A 22,910-nucleotide genomic window follows, 5' to 3' on the forward strand; every position below is an offset into this window, starting at 1 on the left:
AGAGTGCAGCTGCATTCAAATTAAGATGGAAGCAGTTTCATGCTTGAAAAATGAAAAAAATGTGTCGGTAATGTTAGCGTTTGGGAGATACTTGCATGTACAATGATCTGACCTCTAGACCACGAAGCCTGGTGTGTTTTTGTTTGTTTCTTGTGTGGATTTACTTTCCAAATCTGATGCTGTTTCAGCTCCACCTTTTGCAGGGAGTGTTGCAAGTCCTTTCCAGACTCGCTGAACCTGGACTTGAAATCAGCTGCAAAGCCCATTAGGATGCTTCTGGCTGCCCGTTTTGACAGGCTTTTTCTGATTGTTTCTGCTATACATATACATAGGAAAGTACATGATTTTTTTTGTGAACTTGGAAATGTTGCTATAAAGCTGGATCCTGTGCTCTAAAGGCTTCTGACTGTTTTGTAAATACTTGCATTAATGCAAACTGGGTGGGGAAGAATGGTTTAGGGACAGCAGTATTAATTAGCGGTGGAATATTGGAAGTCCCTCGGAGCTTTCTGTGTCTGACTGGGATTTGGAGTGCAAGCACCCGTGCTGTTGTGTTGTTTCTGATAAAGAAACTGCCACCTGCGAGCTCTGGCCTCTGAGCCAGCCTCACGTCGGGGGCTGCTCGGCCAAATCAGTCTTCAACTAGTTGAATGACCAAAGCATTTGGACCACGCCGTGGCTTGCTTATTCCTTCAAACTCACTTCCTCAGCTTAATAACTAAAGATATTCGCTTATCTTCAAGCGGATGGCTTTCATCCCGTTTCAATTTGTGCCTTGTACCCTCCCCTCCCTTCCTTAGGGAAAAGGAGAGCTCGTGGACTGCACCTACTTGAGCCTCTCCAAGTAGTGCTGAGCTCCATCGCCTTGTTATAGCCGTGCTGTAACTAGGTCTGAAAGGTGACAAACTCAGCCGTAGCAGGTCTGTGACCCTCCTTTCCCCCAGAGGCCATTCACATCCAGCAGCTGCTGAAATCTGGAGAATTCCCTATTGCTCAGCAGGGCAGCAGGAGCTGTGCGTGGCGTGGGAGATGATGCGAAATGCTTCGGCTTTCCTCAGCTTGCCCCGGCTGTCCCCAGGCCTGCAGTCAGGGACAGGGTTGTCCTTTCTTGGAGCAGTGCTAGGCACGTCTTCTCTCCAGAGGATCTGACCTCTGATGGAAAGCTCTTGTGTGAGTTGTGAGAGGGCACCGAGACGAGGCACAGGCTGCAAAGCAGTGAGCTAGAGCTGGTGCATTCAGGGTGGCTCGGGAGGGCAGTACCTGGGGAGAGCTTGGATGCTGCCTCTGCAGCTTGCCTGCAGGTCTTGCATAGCCAATCTTACGTTGCTTACTCCGTCTGAGTCCCTGCTTTCACTTAAAAACTCATACTTAACAGAGAAAATCGCGTGAAGCAATGGTGGGGGGGTTGAGTGCGAAACAGCAAACCGAGCACCTTCATTGCATGCGTATCTGCTTTGTTGTAAAGACATTAAGGAGTAGTCAGACAACCGGACGCTGATGTGAAGCCGACTTGGAGAGGACAGTAGACCCTGTGCTGCAGTATTTATCTGAAATGAGATTCCGAATGTTTACCTCAGTGTAAATATCTTACCTTTCCTGTGGGAGGAAAGGAGTCTTGCATGGAGCAATCAATATCCAGATCGCTTTGCCAAACACGTCATCCTCTCTAAGGCAGGCTTCACATTGGTATGAACACTGTCCCTCTTTGGACCCTTACCTTTCTAGGATGTGAATGGTAAAAATGTGAATATTTGTTGTTTACTTCATTAGGCATAATTCATAATGATGTGTTTATATGAAGAATATCACAGACTGAAGCAAAACCATATGCAATTGGTTTACTTTATTATAAACTGTATATGATGTACAAACTAATAAAAACTTAAATGACGACAGTCTCACTGTTGTTCTTGAACAGGCAAATAAACAAGATGCTCCAGCTGTGCATTTCAGTGCTGGATGTGAGCTGGAGCGTTGGGTTGTGTTACCAGAGCACTGGAGGGAGAGGTGGCTCAGCATGCTCCTGCATACTCTCAAGAGCTGTCCTGGGCAGATGCTGTTAATTTTTTTTTTTTTATAGTTTTGATGGAACAAAACCGCATGAGACTTCTCACATGGCACTCGCAACTCTCCTGGTGCAGAAGCTAGCCAACTGTTAATCCCTTGAAGGTAAGGGGGGATTACATCTTTTTGCAGCAGCAGGAAGTATTTTGCTTTGCTAGAAAACATGGAGTGTTTATCAGGTTAGCCCAAAGCACTCCTTGATTTTGTTTTAAATGTTCAGAGGAGAAATGCTGCTTGCACAGGCTGAGTTGGGCTTCCTGAGCAATGCAGGTTTGAGCGCGCACAGCTACAGGTAGGCTGTGCCCATGTGACAGCTCCTTTACAGATACGAACCCAGCACATGCATGTCAAACACAGTAAGTATTTACATTTATTAATCCAGGATTAACTTCACTGTGCAGTTCACCAAACACTGAGCCCTAGCATGAGTTTAAACTGTTGTCCTGACCTGAATCCATTAGTTGAGCTTTTTGTTACAGTAAAGTAGTGACCACATATCCACTGATGACTGACAAATAATCTGGCTAAGAGCAAAAACATAAGCTTTAATAAAACAGACTTAATAACAAAAGTACTTGATCATTAACTTTTTTCCAGCCAATGGTTTAGGTTTGAGCAGACTTAAGTTACGCAGTTACAGTACCTCCATTTACTTCCTAAATTACAATGTTACTTCCATCCTAACTTTTAACATTCAAGTGCATTAGATAAAACTAGTAAAATCTTGCATGAAGTACAGTTCTATACTTCAGACATGATTTTAGTTTCTATAAAATAAGATGGAAAAGACATTAGTTCATCTCTTCCACTCCCTGCCAAGGCAGGATTGTTCCCTACAAAACAAGGGCACGGGACAGTCCTTGGTCCTGCCCACTCTTACATGTGCTCTGAAAAGACTGGAGCCATGTTGCAGGAACTGAATGCATCTCCTGAGATTTAACTTGGTTCCTCTTCTGTGATTTTTTTTTTTCCTGTCTCTCAGACATTATCTGGCAATGTGCTTTCTTTCTGTGTGCTCACCAGCACAGCTCTTCCCTGCACTTGAAGGAAGCCTGAGCATGAACTGGGGTAGAACACGCAAGGCTTTTAGGTACCCCGATGTCTGTTGCAAATCCTCTTCCTATGGACTAAGTTATTAGTAACTGCCACATTTGACAGAAGTGACCCATAATTGGGTCTGACTGGTTCTTACCTAGTAATTCAGCTACCGGAATTACTGACTTTTAGTCCCTCTGGTTTGGGAGAGGGGAGAGGCATTACGCAGTTCACTTCACTTGGCTTCAGACCAGTTATGTACAGGCTTTGGTCTGCCACTGCTTGATCATATAGTGCTGGCACGTAGAGATCTAACGATTGTGGTTCATAGGGAAGTTATAAAAGACCATAGAAGATCTTCCTCTGAGGAAGAAAACAAGCAGAACACCACAGCTCGTTCTTTCCAAAAAGTCTTCCATTAAAAGCACTCAGCAACACTTCAGTTACTGACAGCAGTCATTCAACAGCTCTCCTTTGTCAGTCAGGAGTTGGTTGTTTTCTTCCAGAGGCCAATAAACTGTCTCCCCAGAGACACTTCATACTGGGGTTGGCAAAAAGGGCTTACTTTAGTAAAGGTAGAATTATTTCTCTTTACAATTATAAAGGTTACTGAGTTACTTGCCTTTTAAAAACAACAGAAAAAAAAGAAAGCTACCCTGCCCATGCTCTTAGATGATGGTGCAGGAACTAAAAGCAGAGCCCCGCTTGTTGGTGCTCTGCGTAGGCACAAGTTTTCCTTTTCCATAGTAACCTGAGAATATCGCCCTCACATCGATCTTTTTGGAAAGGACGAGCATCCACATACCATTATCAAAATACTGCAGTTTCCCTCCTCCGATTTCCCCCACTTCATCCCCTTTGTTCCCTGCCTTTTCCAGTTTCACAAACTCCAGCAGATCGAGCCCAGTCTGGACTGCTTCTACGCCGTTGGCGCAGCCGAGGGTGATGTGAGCCCGGCTGCCTTTCGGGAGGTTGTCGGTGGACAGGAGCTTATCGACATCTCCAGGCCACAGCAGCAGCTGCTGTTCATTCAGCTCCACACGGGCACCAACAGTTTTCGTTGTGATGAACAGAGCAGAAATGGACAAGGTGAAGCCTTTGCCGTAGGAAGCCTTCACAGCCTGGGAGAGGAAAGAGGGAGACAAGTCCAGAACAAAGCTTTAACCAACGCCGCACAGGTGGAATTTAAAGCAATGTGGCTGGCTTTATCGGCCACAAGCTCAGGGTCCTGGCTGGCCGTGGTCATTCTTGCTTTGCCATGTTTGAAACATGGTGGTCAACTAGGAGGTCGTGGCCTGAAGTTCCTGCTCTGTGAATTTAGGGCTTGTCACATCTTTCTCCTTCACAAATTCCAAATTCAAACAGGCTCTCGAGCTCATCTGCTTTGAAATAATTTGGCTAGAAGCATCCATACTTCTGTTGAACGATTTACCATCATTCCAGTTAAGCTACTGGGGATGCTGCTGGAAGTCGGGGTGATGGGGGGATATTTAGTTTGGAAGCCATCAGGAAATAGTTGCCATCTCCCCCATGCTTATCACTTCCCTATCATACGGGCTTACTTACTCTCTCTACAGTTTGCCTCATTGCTGAGAGCAAAGCTGCCCCCCCCAGCCCACTCCCAAGGTGCATGGATCCCCAGCTGGGAAGGGGAAGGGAGACTCCAGCAGGGAAAGGCTGGAGCCATGGTACTCACTTCTTGCTGCGCGTATTCCTCAGCCCCGGGGGCTTTTCCAAACTCTGTGTATTTGGTGGTGCAGTGTAAGACCCCAGGTGGCCTCTTCACAAAGTAGCTGGTGAGATCTACTTTTACTTTGGGATCTTCGATAGCAAAAGCAACTGCAAACACAGGTAAGCAATGTTACTATGAAAAAAATCAACCCCTCAACCCCTGAGCCTGTCTCATCTCAGCTTTCTCCACTAAGCTGTCCTTCATGCTTCATCTTTCTTACTGCTAAAAAGGACTAGATGGATACATAAAGTTCTTCCTTCCACCTAGACTATCAGTGGATGTAATTAAAAGCCAAGCTCCTGCACAGCAGCATGGCTCACCTTAAACCTGATGTTGCAGAAGTCTCTTAAGTCCCCAAGACCACTTGTTTTTTCCATTTTCTCTTTGACTTTGCAGTTGTTCTACACAGCCCGTCCCAGTAACCCGTGGGTGCCCAGCTGCCTAGAGTAACGCTGCTGCCGTCCTAACCCACCGCCCTGCAGCCTCACAGCTAAACAGGCTTTCACTGAGAACTGGTTATTGTCAGTGATTGTATTACTGGTTATTGTATTATTTTTTTATTACAAAAGCAAATCTGACAACTCTGGGAAACTGGGATTAGTATCTTCAAACAGTTTTCCCTGATTAACTAAGAGCGTCACTGTAGAAGCTGACTAAAGTTGTCCCATGTTTCATCAACAAAATAAGAACTTGATAAGACACTTCTATACATACAATATTTGCTCTCCTTTTTGAAGGCTTTGAGACTTCCAAGCTCATCTAAGAAGAGCTGGCCAGCCTTCCTCAGGTTCTCGGAACTTCTTTTGCTCAAAAACCACCCAAAATACATGGGTAGAAATTCCTTCTCCAAGCTTGGCTTCATCTTCTTCAGGTCTTCCGCTGACAGTTTCCATTGATTCTTTTCCTTAAGCTGCGAGCAATCCATCCTCCACGGGGTTTTGGGCTCAGCAAAGATGACTTTGTACCGGTATTTGTCAGCAATATCAAAGAGTTGGTCCAGCCGTTCCCTTTCATGGTGAGTGTCATCCAAAACGATAATGCTGATGTCTCGTTTGCAATAGTCAACTAGATCCTCATCAACTTTTGAGTATTCTTCAGGAATGCTGCTTCTTATTGCAGGCGTAATTTTATAGTTATCGACAGAAATGACCTTGCAGGCATCTTTATACCTGTCTTGAATAGCCTGGGCAAGAGTGGACTTCCCACTGCCAGGTAGGCCTCTTAAAATAAAAAAGGTTTTAGACTCTTTGAGTGTGGAGATGGTATCTTCGTCATCAAGGAAAGGAAACTGCAAGCTTTCAGGCCTTTCTTTTGCTGATTGAGAAGACATTTTTCTAAATATTTTAGGCAGGAATGTGTGGCTCTTCTTCGAGAAGCCTCTGTTCTGAAATCCAAGAAGAAAACGCTTTGTAGGTTAGCAACCCCCGGAGACCCCACGCTCCTGCTGCGTGAGCACGTGCTGCCGAGAGCCTCCGCGGGGAGGAAGGGAGGCTGAGGGGACGCGGTGCCACCGCTTCCTGGAGCCTCACTTGGCTTAAAGCACTTCCCACGGCTCCCCCAACCCTTCCCCACAGCAGGGACCTGCCTGTGCCCTGTCCTGGTGCTGCCCCGCTCCTTGCTCCGGTGCCTGCCAGCAGCAGCTTGGGCCCTGCCTGACCAGGAAGGGGAAGCTTCGCCCGTCACGTGGCGGTGGCTGCAGCTGGGGAGGCACCATGGGGCTGAAACCCAGCCAGAGCAGTCTTCAGCATCAAATTTATTTCTGAACGCTTAAACAAATACCTGTGGCCACTAGAAATGTGGCGCCGCTGTGCGTCTGGGGGAACTCTGCCTGAAAAAGGGGAAACGAAAGAGCCAGGCGGCTGGGGCAGCTGCTGCAATCCTGTCAGCTCGTCCTGAAGTGATTGCAGGCTGATTTAAGTCTGCTCGGGGGTCCTCTGTTCTGTAAGAAAGGCTGTTTCCATGTGAAGGCTGTTTCACTGCAAGAATTGCCTCTTTTTCATATCCTGCTGAACATCAGCGCCATGAGTGCCTCGCAGGAGGGAATCTGGGCTCCTCCTTGAATGAGGAGCAATTTAAATTGCTTTCAGTGAGGGCAAGCCCAACCCCAGCCACTGCTGAGCTGAACACGAAAGTGAAAGCAACTGCGAGCAGCAGAGAAGCTTGGCAGCAGCAGGAGCCTTGGGAAAAGCACCCTGGGGAGCTGGCACTGGCTCTGCCTCCCTCCCTGCCAGCAATGCCAGTACCAGGAAACCCAGATAATTCCCGGCAGGGTCTGGGAAAGCACCGGACTCGAGGAAGGGAGGGATTTCTCCAACTGGTTTCAATAGCACTGCCAGGGCAGTTGTTGTTTTTTTGGGTTGATGTGTGGCCTCTCCACCCTCCCCAGCTGCGTCCTCACTCAGCCCAGCCTGGGACCCGCACCTGTACCCGAGCTCTGCCCCAGAAGTGAAACCAAAGGAGTGAGTTCTGCCTGCGATGCAAAAATTGGGGGCTTCTACATGCTGTGCAAGTGGTCTGCCCACAGCAGAAAGGCCTTTCCTGCTTGCAGAGTGAAGAGCCTGTTTAAAAAGTCAACTATTTCATTTAAGTAACTATCCTTTATTCCAAAATTCACAGGTGGGGCTTGGTTCCAAAGCACCCTGGGGCTAAGACCTTGCACCCCCCTGCCTTAGGGATGAGGTGGGCAGGGAGTGCTGTGTGCCCGGGGGCAGCAGCGTGGGATGGAGAGCTTGGGGCACACCAAGCCGTGCCCACTCCCAAAAACAAGGCAGAGCTCCTGGGGCTGCAAGAAGAGGAAGAACTGCACAACTCGCCTGGGGCCCCTACACCACCTTCCCTGGGGATTTAGGGCTCCCCCATCCTCATGGACAGGGAAGCAGAGGTGTGAGCTGTCTCCAAGGGCTCCTTGCTGTGTCCTGGCTCTGGAGGGGGATATTTGGGCCGGGCAGGGACCAGCAGCATCTCCGAGCAGGGCCGTGGCACAGGGCTCGGCTGTGAGCGGGGCAGCCCGGCTATTTTGCAGCAAGCAGCTGCTGGTGGCCAGCAGTGACTGAGGCCGCTTTTCAACCGTGCAAACAAAAGAACAATAATAGAAAACACCCTCAGGACCCATTGTTTAGCAGCCAGCTCGAAGGATAATGCTGGCCTTTATGAAATCGGGCCCCGTACAGCCTGGCCAGACAATGGCACTACAGAGACCGGGCTCCTCTGGGCGAACAATCCCCGATTGAACGCGCACCCCTGTCCTGTCCCTGCCTGCGACCCCCACAAAGCCCCCGCTTGTCCTCCGCGTCCTGGGGCCTCGCCGGGTGATGCTCTCAGACCCAGCACCCCTCCGCACGCTGCTGAAGGTGTCTGCACCCCGACTGAGCCCCAGGGTGGGCTGGGGACCAGAAGGGGGCTGCGCAGCCCAGGACCCCCCTGGGAAGAAGCTGCTGTGCCCCCAGCTCCACCCTGCAGCCCCTTGGGGTCGTGCCCCAAGCACCCCGGGACCCCAGAGCCGTGCCGTGCACCCCGAGCTCCCCCCATACACCCGGAGAAGCCCCGTTACCCCCCCACACACCCCCCGTTTCTTCCTCCCCACCGGGAAATGAAACCGGCCCCGGGGATGCCCCGGCTCCTCGCTTACCATGGTGAGGGCAGCGGCCGCCGGTGCGGAGCGGGGCGGCGGGGCAGCGGCTCTGGGGCGGGTGCGATCGCGGCCCCTTTCATAGCACCGGGACCCCCCCGCCCAGCTCCCCCCCCGCCGTGGCCGCGCCTCCCCAGGGCGGGCCGGGCCGGTGGCGATGGGTGCCCTGCCCCGGGGGCCGCCGCAGCTCGGGGCCAGGTTTTTTTTTTTTTGGTTTGTTTTGTGTGTTTTTTTTTTTTTTTTTTTTTTTTGCCCCGTGCTCCCGGGGAGCTGTGCCAGCAAAGGGAGGAAAAGCACGAAGCGAGCATCTGCGTGAGCCGGGACTCGCAGGTACGTGGCACGGCTGGGGTTTAGGAACAGCGAAGGGAAAAGGAGTTTGCAAAAGCAACGCTCAGCACTAAGGTTTATTCTGCCCTCTAACTGCTCAGGAAATGCTACTCTACTCCAACGCGAGGTTTGGCTGCTTTTCATCATGCCCTGTTTCTTCTTCGTCTCTTTTGCTCTCCTCTCTGTCTCCTTTGCTCTCCTCATCTCTTTTGCTCTCCTCGCCGTCTCCTTTGCTCTCCTCGCCGTCTCCTTTGCTCTCCTCACCGTCTCCTTTGCTCTCCTCATCTCTTTTGCTCTCCTCGCTGTCTCCTTTGCTCGCCTCGCCGTCTCTTTTGCTCTCCTCGCCATCTCCTTTGCTCTCCTCGCCATCTCTTTTGCTCTCCTCGCCGTCTCTTTTGCTCTCCTCATCTCTTTTGCTCTCCTCGCCATCTCTTTTGCTCTCCTCTTCTTTACTCTCGTGATCTTTATCGTTCTTGGCACCTTCATTTTCCTTTTCACCTTCTTGATTCTCTGTGCTTTCCTTCCCACTTTCCTTTCCCCCTCTGTCCTTCTCCAAGTTGTCATCTTCTGTGTTTTCATTGCTGAAATCATAATCTGGAGGGGGGAGAGGAAGAGGCAAAGGGAATCTTAAAACAAGTTCCAGCACTGAGCAATCAGTAGGGTGCAAGAAAAGCCCCTTGGCCTCCATCACCATGGTTAGAAAGCTCTCCTCTATTTCCTGTCTCACAAAGCTAAATTTGCCAGCAATATGAGGTACTGAGCTATATGATCTAAGGTGAGCAGAAGGCAGGTGCTGGCAGTTGCATTGTGAGGCCTGGATTCATCAACTGACAAAATGAACATGAGATGAAGCCCAGGTGTGGTGTTCGCAGAGGGGACGCCTGGGACGTGCTGCCATCTCCTGCTCAGGCTAGGTACAGCTCTGAGATGGCCACGGCCAGACCTGGGAGCAGAGCTGCAGGAATTCAGTTTGTGTTCTGAGTCTGGGGCTTCAACTAACCACGAGTACGCTGCACTCCTGGGGATTCCACTCTGCTCCCCTCTTTCTGCAGCCCTACTTGCTGGGACAGAGTAGGGATTGCTCTGTATGTGAGTTTTGCTCTAGGAAGGACACATATGTGTGTTCAGAGGAAGAGCAGTATCTTTTGCAATGGAACTGTGACTTACTCTGTCATGCTTCATGCTGCAGGTGCTCAGTAGCACGTATTGTCATTTAGAAGGTGACAGAAAATCAAAACTTTTACGCTATGTGGGCTCTAGGATTTGCTGATGTTTTTGAATGCCTCAGCACTGCGGGTCTCATTTATTTATGGTCATTTTTGCGGTTGCATTTTGACACTATTTTGCTTCTGGCTGTGCCCACCACTACACATTCTGGGCACTGGGGCTGCTTTCACTGTTATTAAAAGAAGCTTTTTACAAAGATAGAGCTGAAGAGAAGCCAGAGTCCCTCACTGTTATCCTGGAAATGAAGCCCTCACTGTCAAAAAAAATGAGGCCACAAATCTTAACTATGCTATGGCATCACATATAAATGAATTCCTGCTACAGCATACTAGTACAGAGGATGCAAGCAGTCCAGAAATTTCAATCCTTGGACCTAGGAATGGGGTGTTTTGTTCCCATGCCAGAAAAGGAAAGTGGGAAATTTTTACATTTATGTGGTGCGGAGGTCTAGATGACAACTACCTTTAAAAGAGTAATCTCTCAGTTCTCTTCCTCTTTCTTTTAGGTCTTCAATGAAGCTTCTGCTCACGTCATCTAAGGCCTGAAATTGATGTGGCTTATTAGTGAAGGCTATAGAAATACAGCTATATATCCAAGTTTTTTCTATTTCTCTTTGATCTCTGCTGTCATTGCTTGCTCCTTTCCTACCTCAAAACTCTCTGCAACAACATGCTTTGTTCCTCCCTGCAGTGATTGCTACCTGTTAGTATCCCTTATCAAATGTCTCCTCCCCTGAAGATTTAATCTCTTCCAAACTATTGTTCTTCTGGCAGGAAAACAGGCTCTGCTTCAACTTTGAACACCCATGAGGGATCACCAAATAGGTATGTGTTGATGCTGTACCTGTTCCTGGCAAGCTGACTGAGGTCAGAAGATCACCCACAACCCGCTGTCAGGCTACCAAAATGTGCAGACTGCTTTATTGTCACCACCAATGCCCCAGATGTTCTGATCTGATGCAAAGTGGTTTCTCTGGGACACTTTGGAGAGGCCATAAAAGGGTAAGCTTTGATTAGCCCTGCATTCTAACAGGCACTGAATGTAGAGAAGGGATTTCTGTATTCTGCATGAGAAAGGGAGTTCAAATAAAAATTTTCCCTTGACCTAAACAGAGCTAGAGCTTCCGCCTTCTAGGTGTTGTAGTGGTTCACAAACTGAGATTAAGTTTTCTGAGCCAGGAGGCTTCATAACTTTTTGCTTCAGAGGCTGCATTTTCCCCCTCTTAACACACTAGCTAGGAAGTGACATTTTCTTAATTCGCAGGCTGCTAAACAACATTTACAGCTAACTTATTGATGCTGCTGCAAGCTTCTCTCCACTTTGCACCAAGCCACTTACAGTAATGATGGCCTTCTGAGCAGGATCATCGTGAACAAGCTTTGCCTTCTCAAGTGCTTTTTCAAAGGTCATGATTGCAGAGCGGTAATCCTTTAATTTTTCTGTAAGGGACAAATGAAAACATCTATTTTAACCCAAGATAAAGAGAAGAACAAGTGTTAGTCAAGCAAGTCTCCTGTGAGAGATCTTAATCAGAACAGTTACTTTGGTTCTTAAATGACAGATATGTAAGAAGCTGAACAGACAGGCTGCCATCTGTCCTTAAAGAAATATTGTGGTGACATCTTTACCTTGTGCTTGTGCCACCAGTACGCTAGCATGGAGTTGCCACTCAACATCTCCCTCTTCATCTGCTGACTGCAGGGACTTCTCTCCGTAATTTCGGGCTGCTTCAGCTTTATCAAGCTCAAGGTAACACCGGCCAATTTCATGGAACAGCCAGGTCTTTTCCAGGCTTGATTTTGCCATTGGAATTTTCTCCTCCCAACTTCAAGCAGAGAGTAAGAAAGAAAGACTATTGCTGAATCTCACTAGGTGCAGTTATAATTTCAACCATGGATTCTATACACAAAGTGTTCCAGGTACTGTGATGAAAACTTTCTCAGCCCTCTTTCTAGCAGTACAATTAAACAAACTGAAAAGACAGCATCTATTAAATTCGAAACACAACCTTACGCCTTTTCTGTTACTCATTTTACATACGTGTCAATAGCTTCCTGGAATTTGCCGATTCTGGCATAAACTCTGCCGATGTTATCAAGGGCTCTGGATATGGCATCTGGTAGATCACTGTGTTGAAAAGAAAGAGAAGTTGCAGTAGCTGAAACAGCCTCGTTCCTGATACAGTCTGTGCTTTTTTCAACCCCATATATTTTCTTTGGCTCTTAACATGAAAGTAAGTGTTGAGAAGTAGAAGTAAAGGTTGAAAGTCATCAAAACAAGGTAAAACTTTATTTTCATCTACAGCATCGCAACACCCTGTAATATGGGGAAAACCAGTTTAGTTTTGTCTTCAATATTTTGTGCAAATCTGGCAGCCCTCGTGAGTCTTTTCTTTGCCTCAGTTTCTCTTTGTTGCCATGTGGATCCCATGGAAATCCCCTACCAGTTCTTAGGTCCCTAACACTAATAAATTGTTATTGTCCAAGAGGAAATTAAAGACACAAGTGTCTGCAATATGTCTCATTAACAGATTCCTGGTTACAGGCCCTGTTCCCAGTGCCTTGAATGAGATTTTGCCCAATGCTAGAGGCAGCTTCTTCAATCATAATGTAGCTTTTTTTTTTTTTTTTTCCTTTAATTAGTCCTCATTCCCAACTTCAGAAGTGGCCTGCTTTGACTGCCCGTGCCTTGAAAAAAAAGAGATGAAACGAGAGAACAAATGTGTTGCTGTGGGTTATGCGAGTCATTACCAATGTCTCCCCTGGCCACTGATGAACTCCAGCCACCAGAGGGCGAGTTCCTCTCGGTAATGACTGTGTTTCTGTCCTTCAAATACAACCTTCAGTCGGTTTGAAAAAGTAGTAAAATGACGGATCTCATTCCTGCCTAGCTTCTGCTAAGTCTTAACTTTATGTGGTGTAACTGTGGAGTGGAAATCACAAGGAGAGATGCAGAAATTGTTAAACCTATAATTAAAAATGTGCTTTTTGAAAAGGACAAACAGTGAGGCTGTAACATTTTAGGTCTTATATAGTATCGGCAGAAATAAAACCAAAATAACTTCAATTCAAGCAACTATTCAGTGTTTTCTCATGTGCTTTGTAAAACTCTATTACTAATTCTTAAGACTACATTTGCTCCATTCAGTTTTAGCTGAAAGTGCTGCTGCAGAATGTGTTCTATATGAGCAACTGTATCTTTTATCAACATTTCACACCTATCATCATGATTTGAATGCAAATGACTTTAAGGGAAAATGTAGAAGAAAACTTGTGCAATTTAGACTCTGACCTTCCTGAGAAGGAAATGCATACTAGAGGCTGAAGTGCTGAGGCTGGAACTTGTGTTCTCTTCTGCTTTGCTTCAGCATGGATTTAGATACTTTGCGTGTGCTAGGTCCTTTAAAAATCTGCTTAAGTCACCTTATTTTTGAAATAGTGAAGTCACTAGGGACCACTGCATGTGGACAGAGTCTGTACGCATTGCCCTGTTAAATCTCCGGGTGAAAGAATTACAGTGTTACCAGATGCTAAAACATCTTAACAGAGATACTTTCCTCTGTATGTTAGATCTTTCCCCCATCTATCTAAACTTCTCAGCACTTACTTCTGCCTAGCAAATTCGAGATCCATTTTATGGCTTTGCAGGGCTGCTTCCATCTGGCCCATCTCTAACTGAGCATTCCCAATGCAGCTGTGCAGGTTTCCAATCAGTTCATTCTTGTTGGGAACTTCATCGTCTGACCATCCTTGTATTGTTTTTAGCACATGCTCAGCTTTCTTGCAGCTTTCTTCGGGGGAGCCACCGGTCAGTACTAGAGACAAAGAGGAAAGGTTAGTGTTAGGGCAGGGACACAGCAATATTGGGGAAGTAGGACTGAGTGCAGTTATGTACACTTCAGGCAAAGCTTGGGAATGGTTAGAGCTCCTAACTCTTCATGCATATCCTACATTCCTCCATTCAATCTCCACGAAATCTGCTCTTGGGAGATGGTACTTCAGCCCCTCCATCTGGCACTCCTGGAAATCACTTTCATCACAGCAAGCAAGGAGAGATAACTCTGGTAAGACTTCACACTTGCTGAGGAAAAATAAATGAGAACGATGCTTGTTGTCTGAAGTTTTTGAAAGCAAAAGGTCATTGAAGCAGGGCAGCCTGATCACGGAGGTGAAGTACTAGCTACAGTGCTTAGTTTTTTATCTCCTAAATTAGCCCCTTGCACTTTCCTGGCAAGCTCTGTTTATTGTATCCAGCTGGCTGCAGTGCTGTGGGGAGTGGACTGCAGGATGTTTCTGGCACTGCCTTCACCAAGCTGTAGCTTAAATGAACTGAATGGCAGTAACACCAAATTCTTGTCCTTGAGTCATAAAATATGTAGTATAAGTAGAAAGCAAGGGTAAAAGTGGCTGAATTACTTCTTCCTTCCAGATCACTATTTTTCAGCTTCTTCATCTCTCCGCAAAGGTATTTTTCAACTACAGAAATTATTTACTTCAGTGCCCTGCATTTTTTTTGGTAAAACAGCTTCTGATTACTAGACCAGCCAGAGGCACTTGCTAAGTATGCAGCAGTGGCTGACCTGGCTTTTGTATCTAAGTGATGTTCTGAAAAGCAATCAGCAATACCTCAAGTACAGGAAAAAAAAAAAAAAAAAAGATTAAAAAAAGGAAAATGCATTGGATTCTATATCTAAGGAAGTGTTGCCTTGGAAAAGATGGAGAATGTGAAAGCAAATACTTCCCCAAACCACCTGCTACTGTTTGTTAGTACTTGCACACTGCTTCTGTTGTTCTGGGCTGTAAAATAGTACAGCAAATAGTTACATATGCCAATCATCACTTTCTTACTGTTTCCAGCCAGGACACATACACATATCAATGTCCTCCATACTCTTCACAATGTATCTGGCTACCTCAGCTGGTTTTCGCTTCTTGTCTCGGATCCACCTTTGCTGCCTGAGCTTACGCTCCCTCACACGGGCATAAATAGGCTTCTGCTGCTGCCAGAACTCAGTGCGTGTGTCCAGGTAGGCAATGCCACTCAACACCATGTCTGCTACTTTGATCCCCTTCTTTGTGCTGCTCTTCATCAGATCTGAAAATAAGATGGTAGAACGCAGGAAAACATTAATGTATGTGAGGGACGAAGCTGCAGTTCACTGGGGGACTGCTTGTGAATGTTCTGCGCTGACAGACAGTCCTGGGAATTAAAGTCTTTAATTCTCCTCAGAACTGATGTGATTAGGAGAGAAGTTACAGAAAATTCTCCTGGTGAGCTAAAGCTGTTGTTCCCAGCTCCTGTAAGCTGCTGCCTTCTTTAATGAAGAGCCAAAGAAGATGCCCAATTAATGAGGGCCAGCTGTGGTGCATGAGCATTTGTCCTCTTGGACAGGACATCTATATGGGACACTTGTACTCAAATGGCACTTTAGAAAGTAGTGGATTAAATTGTGAGGTGGAAGCTGAGAGGACTTTAACATGGCTGGAAACCAGATGGCCCTTATGTATTATTAATGCCAGTAATACCATAAACCCGGTGAGTAGACTAAATTCTGAATTATTCCTCTGTTACTGGGTAAACAGTTTCTTAGATGAATGACTACATGGGAACGACCTTTCTGCCTAGTTCTGAAATAAAGATACTTCTCTGATTCCTGCATCTTGATCTTAACAGCATTTACAAGAAAGCCATGATTGAGGCACAGTCTCATTAGCAGTGCTTTGCACTTAATGCAAGTGTTATTAGAATTTAACGTCATGCCAGAAATTAAGTAAGTTGTAATGCTGTTGTTTCTGCTTTTTATTTCATCAGCACAGATTGCTTTGAATTGATTTATTGTTTGTTTTAAAAGCCTATCATTTAATAAGGAAGGAAACATGTTCAGACACAGTTATGAATATTGGATCTGGCTCCAAAAATGCCTGAACTCTCCAGATATCTGCCTCTCTCAAGACCACTGCAAACTCTCTGTGCTATCTGAGCTCTGATACAAGTAAGGAATTGTAGTAATAAGGATATAAAAGAAGGAAAGAAGACCCTGCCTAGAAGGAGCACTTAGTTAAATACAATGGAGAAAGACCTTCATCCTTGAGCAACTTTTCTAGGTAGGCCTTGTCAGCATAAAGCTCTCCAAGAAGCTGTCGCTCTACTTTTGGGTTCCTCTGGGGCTCCTGTTTCTTTGTCCACTGTTGATCCTTGGTCAGTTTTATTTGGAGTTTCTGATCTGCTTTTTTGCTCTACAGCAAGAAAAAATAAATTAAGTTGGGTGAGATTAGTGGGAAATACTAGCATTATCAGGAAGGTCTGGCTTTCAGAGTTGTTTACCATCAACGTAGGCCCAATTACTTTTTAAGTCAAAGCAAGAAGTCAGTATGTCACCAAGAGCTTTGGTCAGCAGCAAATGTTGTGCCCAAGTGTGCTCCCTCACTTCCAAGAGAAGGAGGAGGCATTGTAATAAGACCAAGAGTTAGTTCTGCTCCTCAGTCTTATTCTGTTCTGAAGGGAGTCCAGGTCAGTGCTGTGCCAGGACATTAAGGCTGTGGCAAAGGCAGGTCTAGTTCTCCAGAGTCAAAGACAAAGACAGCTCTACCCTCTACCACGGCTTCTGAAACATCAGGACAGTATTTCTGAAGTCTCACATTCAAAATCCCAATGAGTATAGCACCAATATTTAGCCCCCTTTGTACAAATTATTTTTACCACAGAGTACCCATAATTGCAGCTGAATGAAGCAATGAATTAAGCAATTGAGAAAGTGTCCATTATCAAAAATGTGAACCTTAAACATCAGGTAAGACTAAAGTAAATATTCTAGATAAATGTACCCTAGCTCTGACCTCGGTGCTGTTACTTATTAGCCTTTGATGGGCGGTCAGCAACACAGAACAGAACGAGCAGTCAGGCTGGTGGAGGATTCTCAGTTTGGGCTTCGTTTCTCCTTGGTTGCTCTTCCCTACCCCTCTGTCTTCTCCTTTCTATTTCGTGTAGCTTGAGCCACAACTATGTTAAAAGTAGGTACATAAAAACTCTCATAATGGATCAGCTTGTTTTGTCCGCTCAGAATGCGCTTCACTAGACCAGCCGTATCCCCATCCACGTTGCTGCAGGATCTATTAATCCTCTAGAGCGTATTTCAGATTACATTAGCATTATAATAACTAGTTAACTTCTAAAGCAGGAGCTCTTCACACTGTACCTCTGCCTGCCTGCTTATAAAGCAGAGATCCTCTTTGTTCTCCAGTTTAACTGAGGATGGACCTGCAAATACAGAGAAAATACTTCTTAGTGTTCAAGAACAGCAGCACTGAAGCTTTAGAAACTAAAATGACCATAAATGTGCCAAGCCTATCATGTCCTGTTTCAAATAAAGCTTCTTAATTATTTCACAAGAAATATGTGCATGTTGGTATGGTCTTTAAATAGGAATTACAGCTCATAGATGCAGCTCTTCTCTGGATTTTAATTATTATTTTCTTATGGCACCAGGGGAATCCCATCTTCGTGTAGTTTTCCTACAGAGACGTGCTACATCTACATGGAGACAGAGGAAGAAAAAGGGTGGCAGGTTCTTCTGAGGAATCAAAGCTGAAGCTTAAAATGGAAGGAAAGCTCATAAGCATGGGGATATCCAGCAGTACAGAGAACTACTTTCAAGTTTTTGTGCACTGACATTAGGGCAAAACTCCCATTTCATTTTCACTTCTGCTATTCAGACTGCACCCTGGCAGTGGAGGAAAGGGTGAAAAACAACTCTTTGTTTTGGTCTGGTCAGAAGGAAGGAAGGAGATTCGGCTGCTGTTGTTGGAGAAGGATTTCCTCCAGCAAGGCAGCTCAGCCAAGCTCAGTGATGTGAGTATCCACATATCCCAGAAGGCAGACGTTTCTGAACCTGCCGAGCAAAGCAGATTCAGTAAAGCAATTTGGAGGATATGCCCTGCATTATCATGCAGTATGTGCATTTCACAACTATTTCAACATATGGATCAAATACTAATATGTTTCCTTGCTTCTTTTCCCTTGCATCTAGCAGTTGCCACTTGATTGGAAAATGTTTTGGGTTTTATTCTGTTCATTTGCATACAGTCCAGATGCTTGAACACATTTAAAGCATTTAGCTCAGTATATCAAGCATGACAAGCATTTTGACTGAGAGCTGTGAAGACATCAAGGCATTTGTATTAGTCTAAGAGAGCAGTGGTGATGGAGGAAAGCAAGCCAGATCTGGAAACTTTCACTTTGTTGTTGTTGTTGTTTGTTTGTTTGTTTGTTTGTTTAAATAATATGTATAGAAGAGTTTCAGGCTTTTACACAGCTGGGACAATAAGCTAATCTGCAGCACTGGAGGTGGATTGAAATTTTGAAACTGATTTCAGGGAGAGCGAGGTGCCCAAGTATCTGGAGGATCGAGGCCTCTGTAGGGGTGTGCAGGCAGGGTGTGTCCTGGCTCCATGACGGGACAGGCTCTTGGAGGATCCACCTGGGCAGTTCCTAACTAGCTCGGCGGGTTTTACAGCACCCTTGGGAGCTGTGCACCTGATAAGCCACTTGTCTAAGGTGGCAGCCCCAGCTGAGAGGTGTCTGTGTGCTCAGGAGTGGGTGCACATCTTGTCCACGCTTGTCTGCACGTGACAGCATTGCTAAGAGAAAAACTAAGGGAAAAATTTTCCGTTTACTTTCTAACATCACTAGGTCCTTGGCCTTTTCTGTCTCCTGCAGGACGCAGCTCTACGATCTACGCCAGAAATTATGAAAGCAGTGCTCCATTGCAATAGTCAACAGTTTCACTGCTCTTATGCAATGGCAATTGGAGGAAAATCAGGATCTCAGGAAGGCCAGTCTCAGGTAGCAAGGCAAATTTCATTACAAACTTTTAATACTGGGATAAAGATTTCAAAATGGATTCTGTAATCAGTAGGGCCATAAGCAGACGAGCTGCTTTGTTCTGTATGATTTAGAACAAATTCACTTCCGTAACTGAAGTTATTGGACTCTGTATATGAATAGGCATTCTGCCAAAAAAAAAAAAAAAAAAAAAAAAGCAGAAGAAAAAGAGAAGAATGGGGCTGTGCTTTTTTGGTACTATCTGGTTTCATCTGACAATGGCCACTGAGCACATGAATCTAGAAGCAAAGAGACTGCTGTTATAGGGTCCTTAGCTCACCTGCAGAGCTAATATGCCATCAGCTGTCCAGTGAACAGCTTCCAGCTGTGCTCACAGGCACCACAAAATCAAGCTGCTTACTTCCAATGCAGTTGACAATTGCCTCTTGGGATTTCTGGATACCCAGCCTGAACTTCTGTAGTTCTGGGCGTAGTCTGTAGCCTCGGTGGTAAAACACTAGCGCAAACTCAAAGTCACCCATGGTATATAATGTCTCAGCTTTTTGGTAAAGCCCCTGAAAAGGAAAAAATAAAAATAAATACACTTCAGAGATCTCAACTAATTTCCCATTAGGCAGAAGGGAAAGCTGTATGCTATCAGGTTTTCATACAATAAAGTGTAATCCTGTAACTCTTCCTCAGCTGACAAAGCACCTCCCCTCCTCTGGAAGCACTAAAAGGGGCCAGAGTGCAGAGCGAGGCTGATTTTGCTTTTAGAGTTATCTATTTTTACACAACACTGCCTCCCAGACCCTTCAGATAAAAGACCTGTCCTTGGCCACCCCAGCCTCTTCCTGCTTCGTGCCGTTTACCTTGGGGAACGTTTTGTCATTTTGGAGAGAAGCTTCAGCATCTTTCAGGGAATTTTCCGTGTCTCCAAGTCTCAGGTAACATTTCGAGCGGGCAACTAGGCAGTGCTTGTCTTCTGCTCTCAGCTTCAGTGCCTGGAATGCAGCAGACGTCCATGTGCCATCAGTGCTGGGAATGCAGCCCAGAATCCCAGGATGGCTGAGGTTGGAAGGGACCCCAGGAGACCACCCGGTCCCACCCCCCCCCCCCGCCAAGCAGGGTCATCTAGAGCACCTCGTGCAGGATGGCACCCAGGTGGGTTTGGGATATCTCTGGACAAGGAGACTCCACAGCCTCTCCGGGCAGCCTGTCCCTGTGCTCTGTCACCCTCCCAGTAACGAAATGCCCCCACACATTGAGCCAGAGCCTCCTGGGCTTCAGTTTGTGCCCGTCACCTCTCGTCCTGTTGTTGGGCACTACTCAAAGGAGGCCGGCTGCTTCACACACACATATGGGACACAACCTGCTCCGTCCCCACACGGATCTGTCTGACGGACGAGGACAAAAAACTCCAACTTTTTCGGCACAAATTATTCTCTGCATACTCACGCACCCCCTGTGCAACCAGCCCCTCCTCCCGTGCTGCCCCCCCTGTCTGTGGGGCAAGGCCGCCCTCCCGTGCCCTCGGGGCTCTCCCCCCCGGGCCTCCCCGGTTCCCTCACGTTGTCGAAGCAGGCCAGGGCCTTGCCGTACTCTCCCCTCCGGTACAGCAGCGTCCCCTCGGTCATGAAGCCGGGGAAGGTGCCGACCGGCACCGCCGCCATGCCCAGGCCCGGCCAGGCCTCGGTCGCCGCCGCCGCCGCCGTCGCCTGGCAACCGTTGCCAGGCAACCGCCCCGCTTCCGGCTCGGCGCGAAGCCCCGCCCACGCGGTGACGTCTTAGCGCGCCACGGCGCGAGGCCGTTTCCCGCGCCCGCGCTTTGGCCACGTGCGGCTGCTGCGGTTCGCGCCGCGCCGCTGCCGGCACCGAGCGTTTCGGGGGGACCCGGTGGGGAGCGCTCGGTCCCGGGGGCTGGCGTGGGCAGAGCGCCTCGAAATGCTGCCGAGCCGAACCGAGCCGTGCCGTGCCCAGCGCCTTCCCACGAGCCAGGGCAGCGTGGGGTGGGCTGGTCAGAGGCACGGTGTAAGTAGGGCACGGGTGGGCGGCGGATAGGAGAGGTGCGCGAGGCCGGGAAGGAAACGCCCGTTTCGCTGCAAAATGCGTGCCGGGTAATTCCAGGCAGCTGGAGCTGTGGTGTGTTTCGCGCTGTGTTTCCTCACCCGGCTTGTCCAGCCTGCGGTACTCCGGCACTTGTTCGGGTTTTGGTCTAAAGGCTGCGTTTCCAAACAGCAGCGCTGGAGGCACGGCTGTAAAGAAAGGGAGTGTGGGAGTGCAGGCGCTTCATAAAACCGCTGTGCAAGAGCAGTCGTGTGAATGCCTCAGCTCCTGCCAGCGTCAGGCTGAGCAGGTTCTTCTGCTCAGCCGGGTCAGGAGCTGGTGCCTCCTGCAGGGGCTTCACACAGCAGCCCACTGCCTTCCCCCCTCCTTGTGTAATATTCAGTTCTTTTTGGTGTTTGCTGGTAGGTCACACTACTGGTTTCATCACTGTGGCATCCAATCCTCCTGGACAAACAGAAATGATGAATGAGAGAATGTTCTGGTTCTCTCCTATCAGCATCCAAAGTCTCGATATTGTTTTGGGCTTGTACAAGACCCTGCCAGGATTAATTTTTGAAGCAATTTGTTCCAGCAAAGTGACTCAGAGAGGGTGTGGCCTGTCTGGCCTGCTCAAAAAAATCCTCCTGCTCAGAGCAGTCTGTAAGATTTAACATCACCGTGGGGAATGGCAGAGCTGCTGCTGGATTCTGGAAGCAGCCCAGGAGTGACAGGGTCAGTCCTCACTTCCACAGCGTGGCGGACGGGGCTGTGCAGAGGGCAGGCAGGGAGTCTCATGCGTGGGTGGTGACACAAACACCCGTCAGACCCTGCAGTGGGAGGCCAGCGTGACAAACCCTCTGCCGACAGGGAGAGAAGTTGAGATGGTTTAAAGTAAACTTCTGGTAACCATTTTCCATGGGGCCTTTTGCCATTGCGGGTCATGACGTGTTCTCCCTAAGGAGACGGGAGCATCGTGTCTGTGTCCTCCGGTCACCTGCTGGTGGCTGTTACAAGTCCGTGCTCCAGCCCCGTGATAATGTCATGGGCTGCTCGCCTCTGGACCGAAGCCATCCTGTCTCATCGGAGGGACTGCCCTAGGGCGCTTCTCTTCGGTGCGGCTGATTTGTACTTTAGTCACAGGTTGGAAATACCAGGGGAAAAAAAAAAAAAAGAATGTGCTCTGAGTGTTGCTGGCAAGCAGAAGAGACCGTGCTGAGTGCCGTTAGAGGTTTGTTACCAAACAAGCAGGGCTGTCGTGAACAGGGAGGGGGGATGGCCTCATCCTGCACTTCCAGAAATGTCCCTTTCTCCTGTCATTGCACGTGGGAGATGTTTTCCTGCCCTGCTCAGGTAAAGAACACCTGCCAGCCGTATCCTTCAGGACCATGCCCTATGGTGATGTACGCCGGTGATGCTCGGTTCCCGAGCAGGACTGCTGTGTGGCTATGCACCACAGAGCTCCGCACCCCACCGCCGGTACCGGCAGCCACCTCCTGCCTTACACCACCCCCGGGGGAGGCTTCTCAGCTCCGGGGAACGCCTGGATCCGGCTTGGTGCAGGCACGCCGGGCCGGGCCGTGGGAGGGGAAGGGTGGGCGGCTTGGCCCGGGGGCTGAGAGGCTGCAGCAGGAGGAGGAGGAGGAGGAGGAGGAAGAAGAAGCAGCGGGCACGGGGCTGCTGCAGCGCTGGGAGCTCGGAGGGGGCTGACAGCGGGGCAGGCTGCCCGTGGCTGGCGGGCGGCGCTCGGCGTGACGGTGGCGTGGCCGCGGCCCTTTGCTCCGAGCTGGCACCGCCGCTGTTTGCCCGCAGCCCCGGGATGGGGGGGGGGGGTGGAGGTGGGGGGGGGTCGGTTCACGGCCGGAGACGGAGGGGAGGGGAGTGGGGGGGGGGGGGCGAGGCAGCGAGGGGGCGGAACTACGACTCCCACAAGGCCGCGCGGGCGCGCCCCACCGCTGTCAGCCAATGGGAGGGCGGGGAGCGCTCAGGCAAGGCACACGTGGCGGCGGCGGCGGCCAATGGGAGGCGGCGGCG

At 48.3% G+C, this 22,910-nt stretch overlaps 2 protein-coding genes and 1 long non-coding RNA gene across 6 annotated transcripts; 1 reads left to right on the plus strand and 2 right to left on the minus strand.

Annotated features, from left to right (window-relative positions):
- Positions 1-1,828: 1,828 nt before the first annotated feature.
- Positions 1,829-8,573, minus strand: CNP (2'',3''-cyclic nucleotide 3'' phosphodiesterase). 2 transcript variants are annotated; one of them, XM_084496331.1, is made up of 4 exons: positions 8,460-8,573; positions 5,546-6,215; positions 4,796-4,938; positions 1,829-4,220 (listed from the first exon to the last, which is right to left on the minus strand). In XM_084496331.1, exons 1-4 carry the CDS (start codon positions 8,460-8,462, stop codon positions 3,768-3,770), a joined length of 1,269 nt encoding a protein of 422 aa, XP_084352457.1. In that variant the 5' UTR covers positions 8,463-8,573; the 3' UTR covers positions 1,829-3,767. The 2 variants fall into 2 exon arrangements, with proteins under 2 accessions (XP_084352457.1, XP_084352456.1); XM_084496330.1 differs by lacking the exon at positions 8,460-8,573 and adding an exon at positions 6,417-6,516.
- A 99-nt stretch (positions 8,574-8,672) lies between these two features.
- LOC311422857 lies at positions 8,673-17,405 on the plus strand. Its single transcript, XR_014685509.1, has 6 exons — positions 8,673-8,789; positions 10,787-11,014; positions 14,870-15,039; positions 15,865-16,117; positions 16,718-16,803; positions 17,254-17,405. It is a non-coding gene; the product is annotated as an uncharacterized lncRNA (long non-coding RNA).
- Positions 8,846-20,537, minus strand: ODAD4 (outer dynein arm docking complex subunit 4). Of its 3 annotated transcripts, none has more exons than XM_084496325.1 (13): positions 20,405-20,537; positions 19,706-19,837; positions 19,255-19,408; positions 17,209-17,270; positions 16,093-16,249; positions 14,883-15,107; positions 13,620-13,827; positions 12,054-12,140; positions 11,642-11,838; positions 11,352-11,452; positions 10,476-10,554; positions 9,165-9,380; positions 8,846-8,961 (listed from the first exon to the last, which is right to left on the minus strand). In XM_084496325.1, the coding sequence occupies exons 1-13, from the start codon at positions 20,504-20,506 to the stop codon at positions 8,930-8,932; spliced, it is 1,752 nt and encodes a 583-aa protein (XP_084352451.1). In that variant the 5' UTR covers positions 20,507-20,537; the 3' UTR covers positions 8,846-8,929. The 3 variants fall into 3 exon arrangements, with proteins under 3 accessions (XP_084352451.1, XP_084352450.1, XP_084352449.1); XM_084496324.1 differs by having other exon boundaries at positions 8,846-8,964; positions 9,106-9,380; XM_084496323.1 differs by having other exon boundaries at positions 8,846-9,380.
- Between the last annotated feature and the right edge of the window lie 2,373 nt (positions 20,538-22,910).

The sequence above is a fragment of the Aythya ferina genome (genome assembly GCF_964211825.1).
Source record: "Aythya ferina genome assembly, chromosome: 23".
NCBI classification, from domain to species: domain Eukaryota; kingdom Metazoa; phylum Chordata; class Aves; order Anseriformes; family Anatidae; genus Aythya; species Aythya ferina.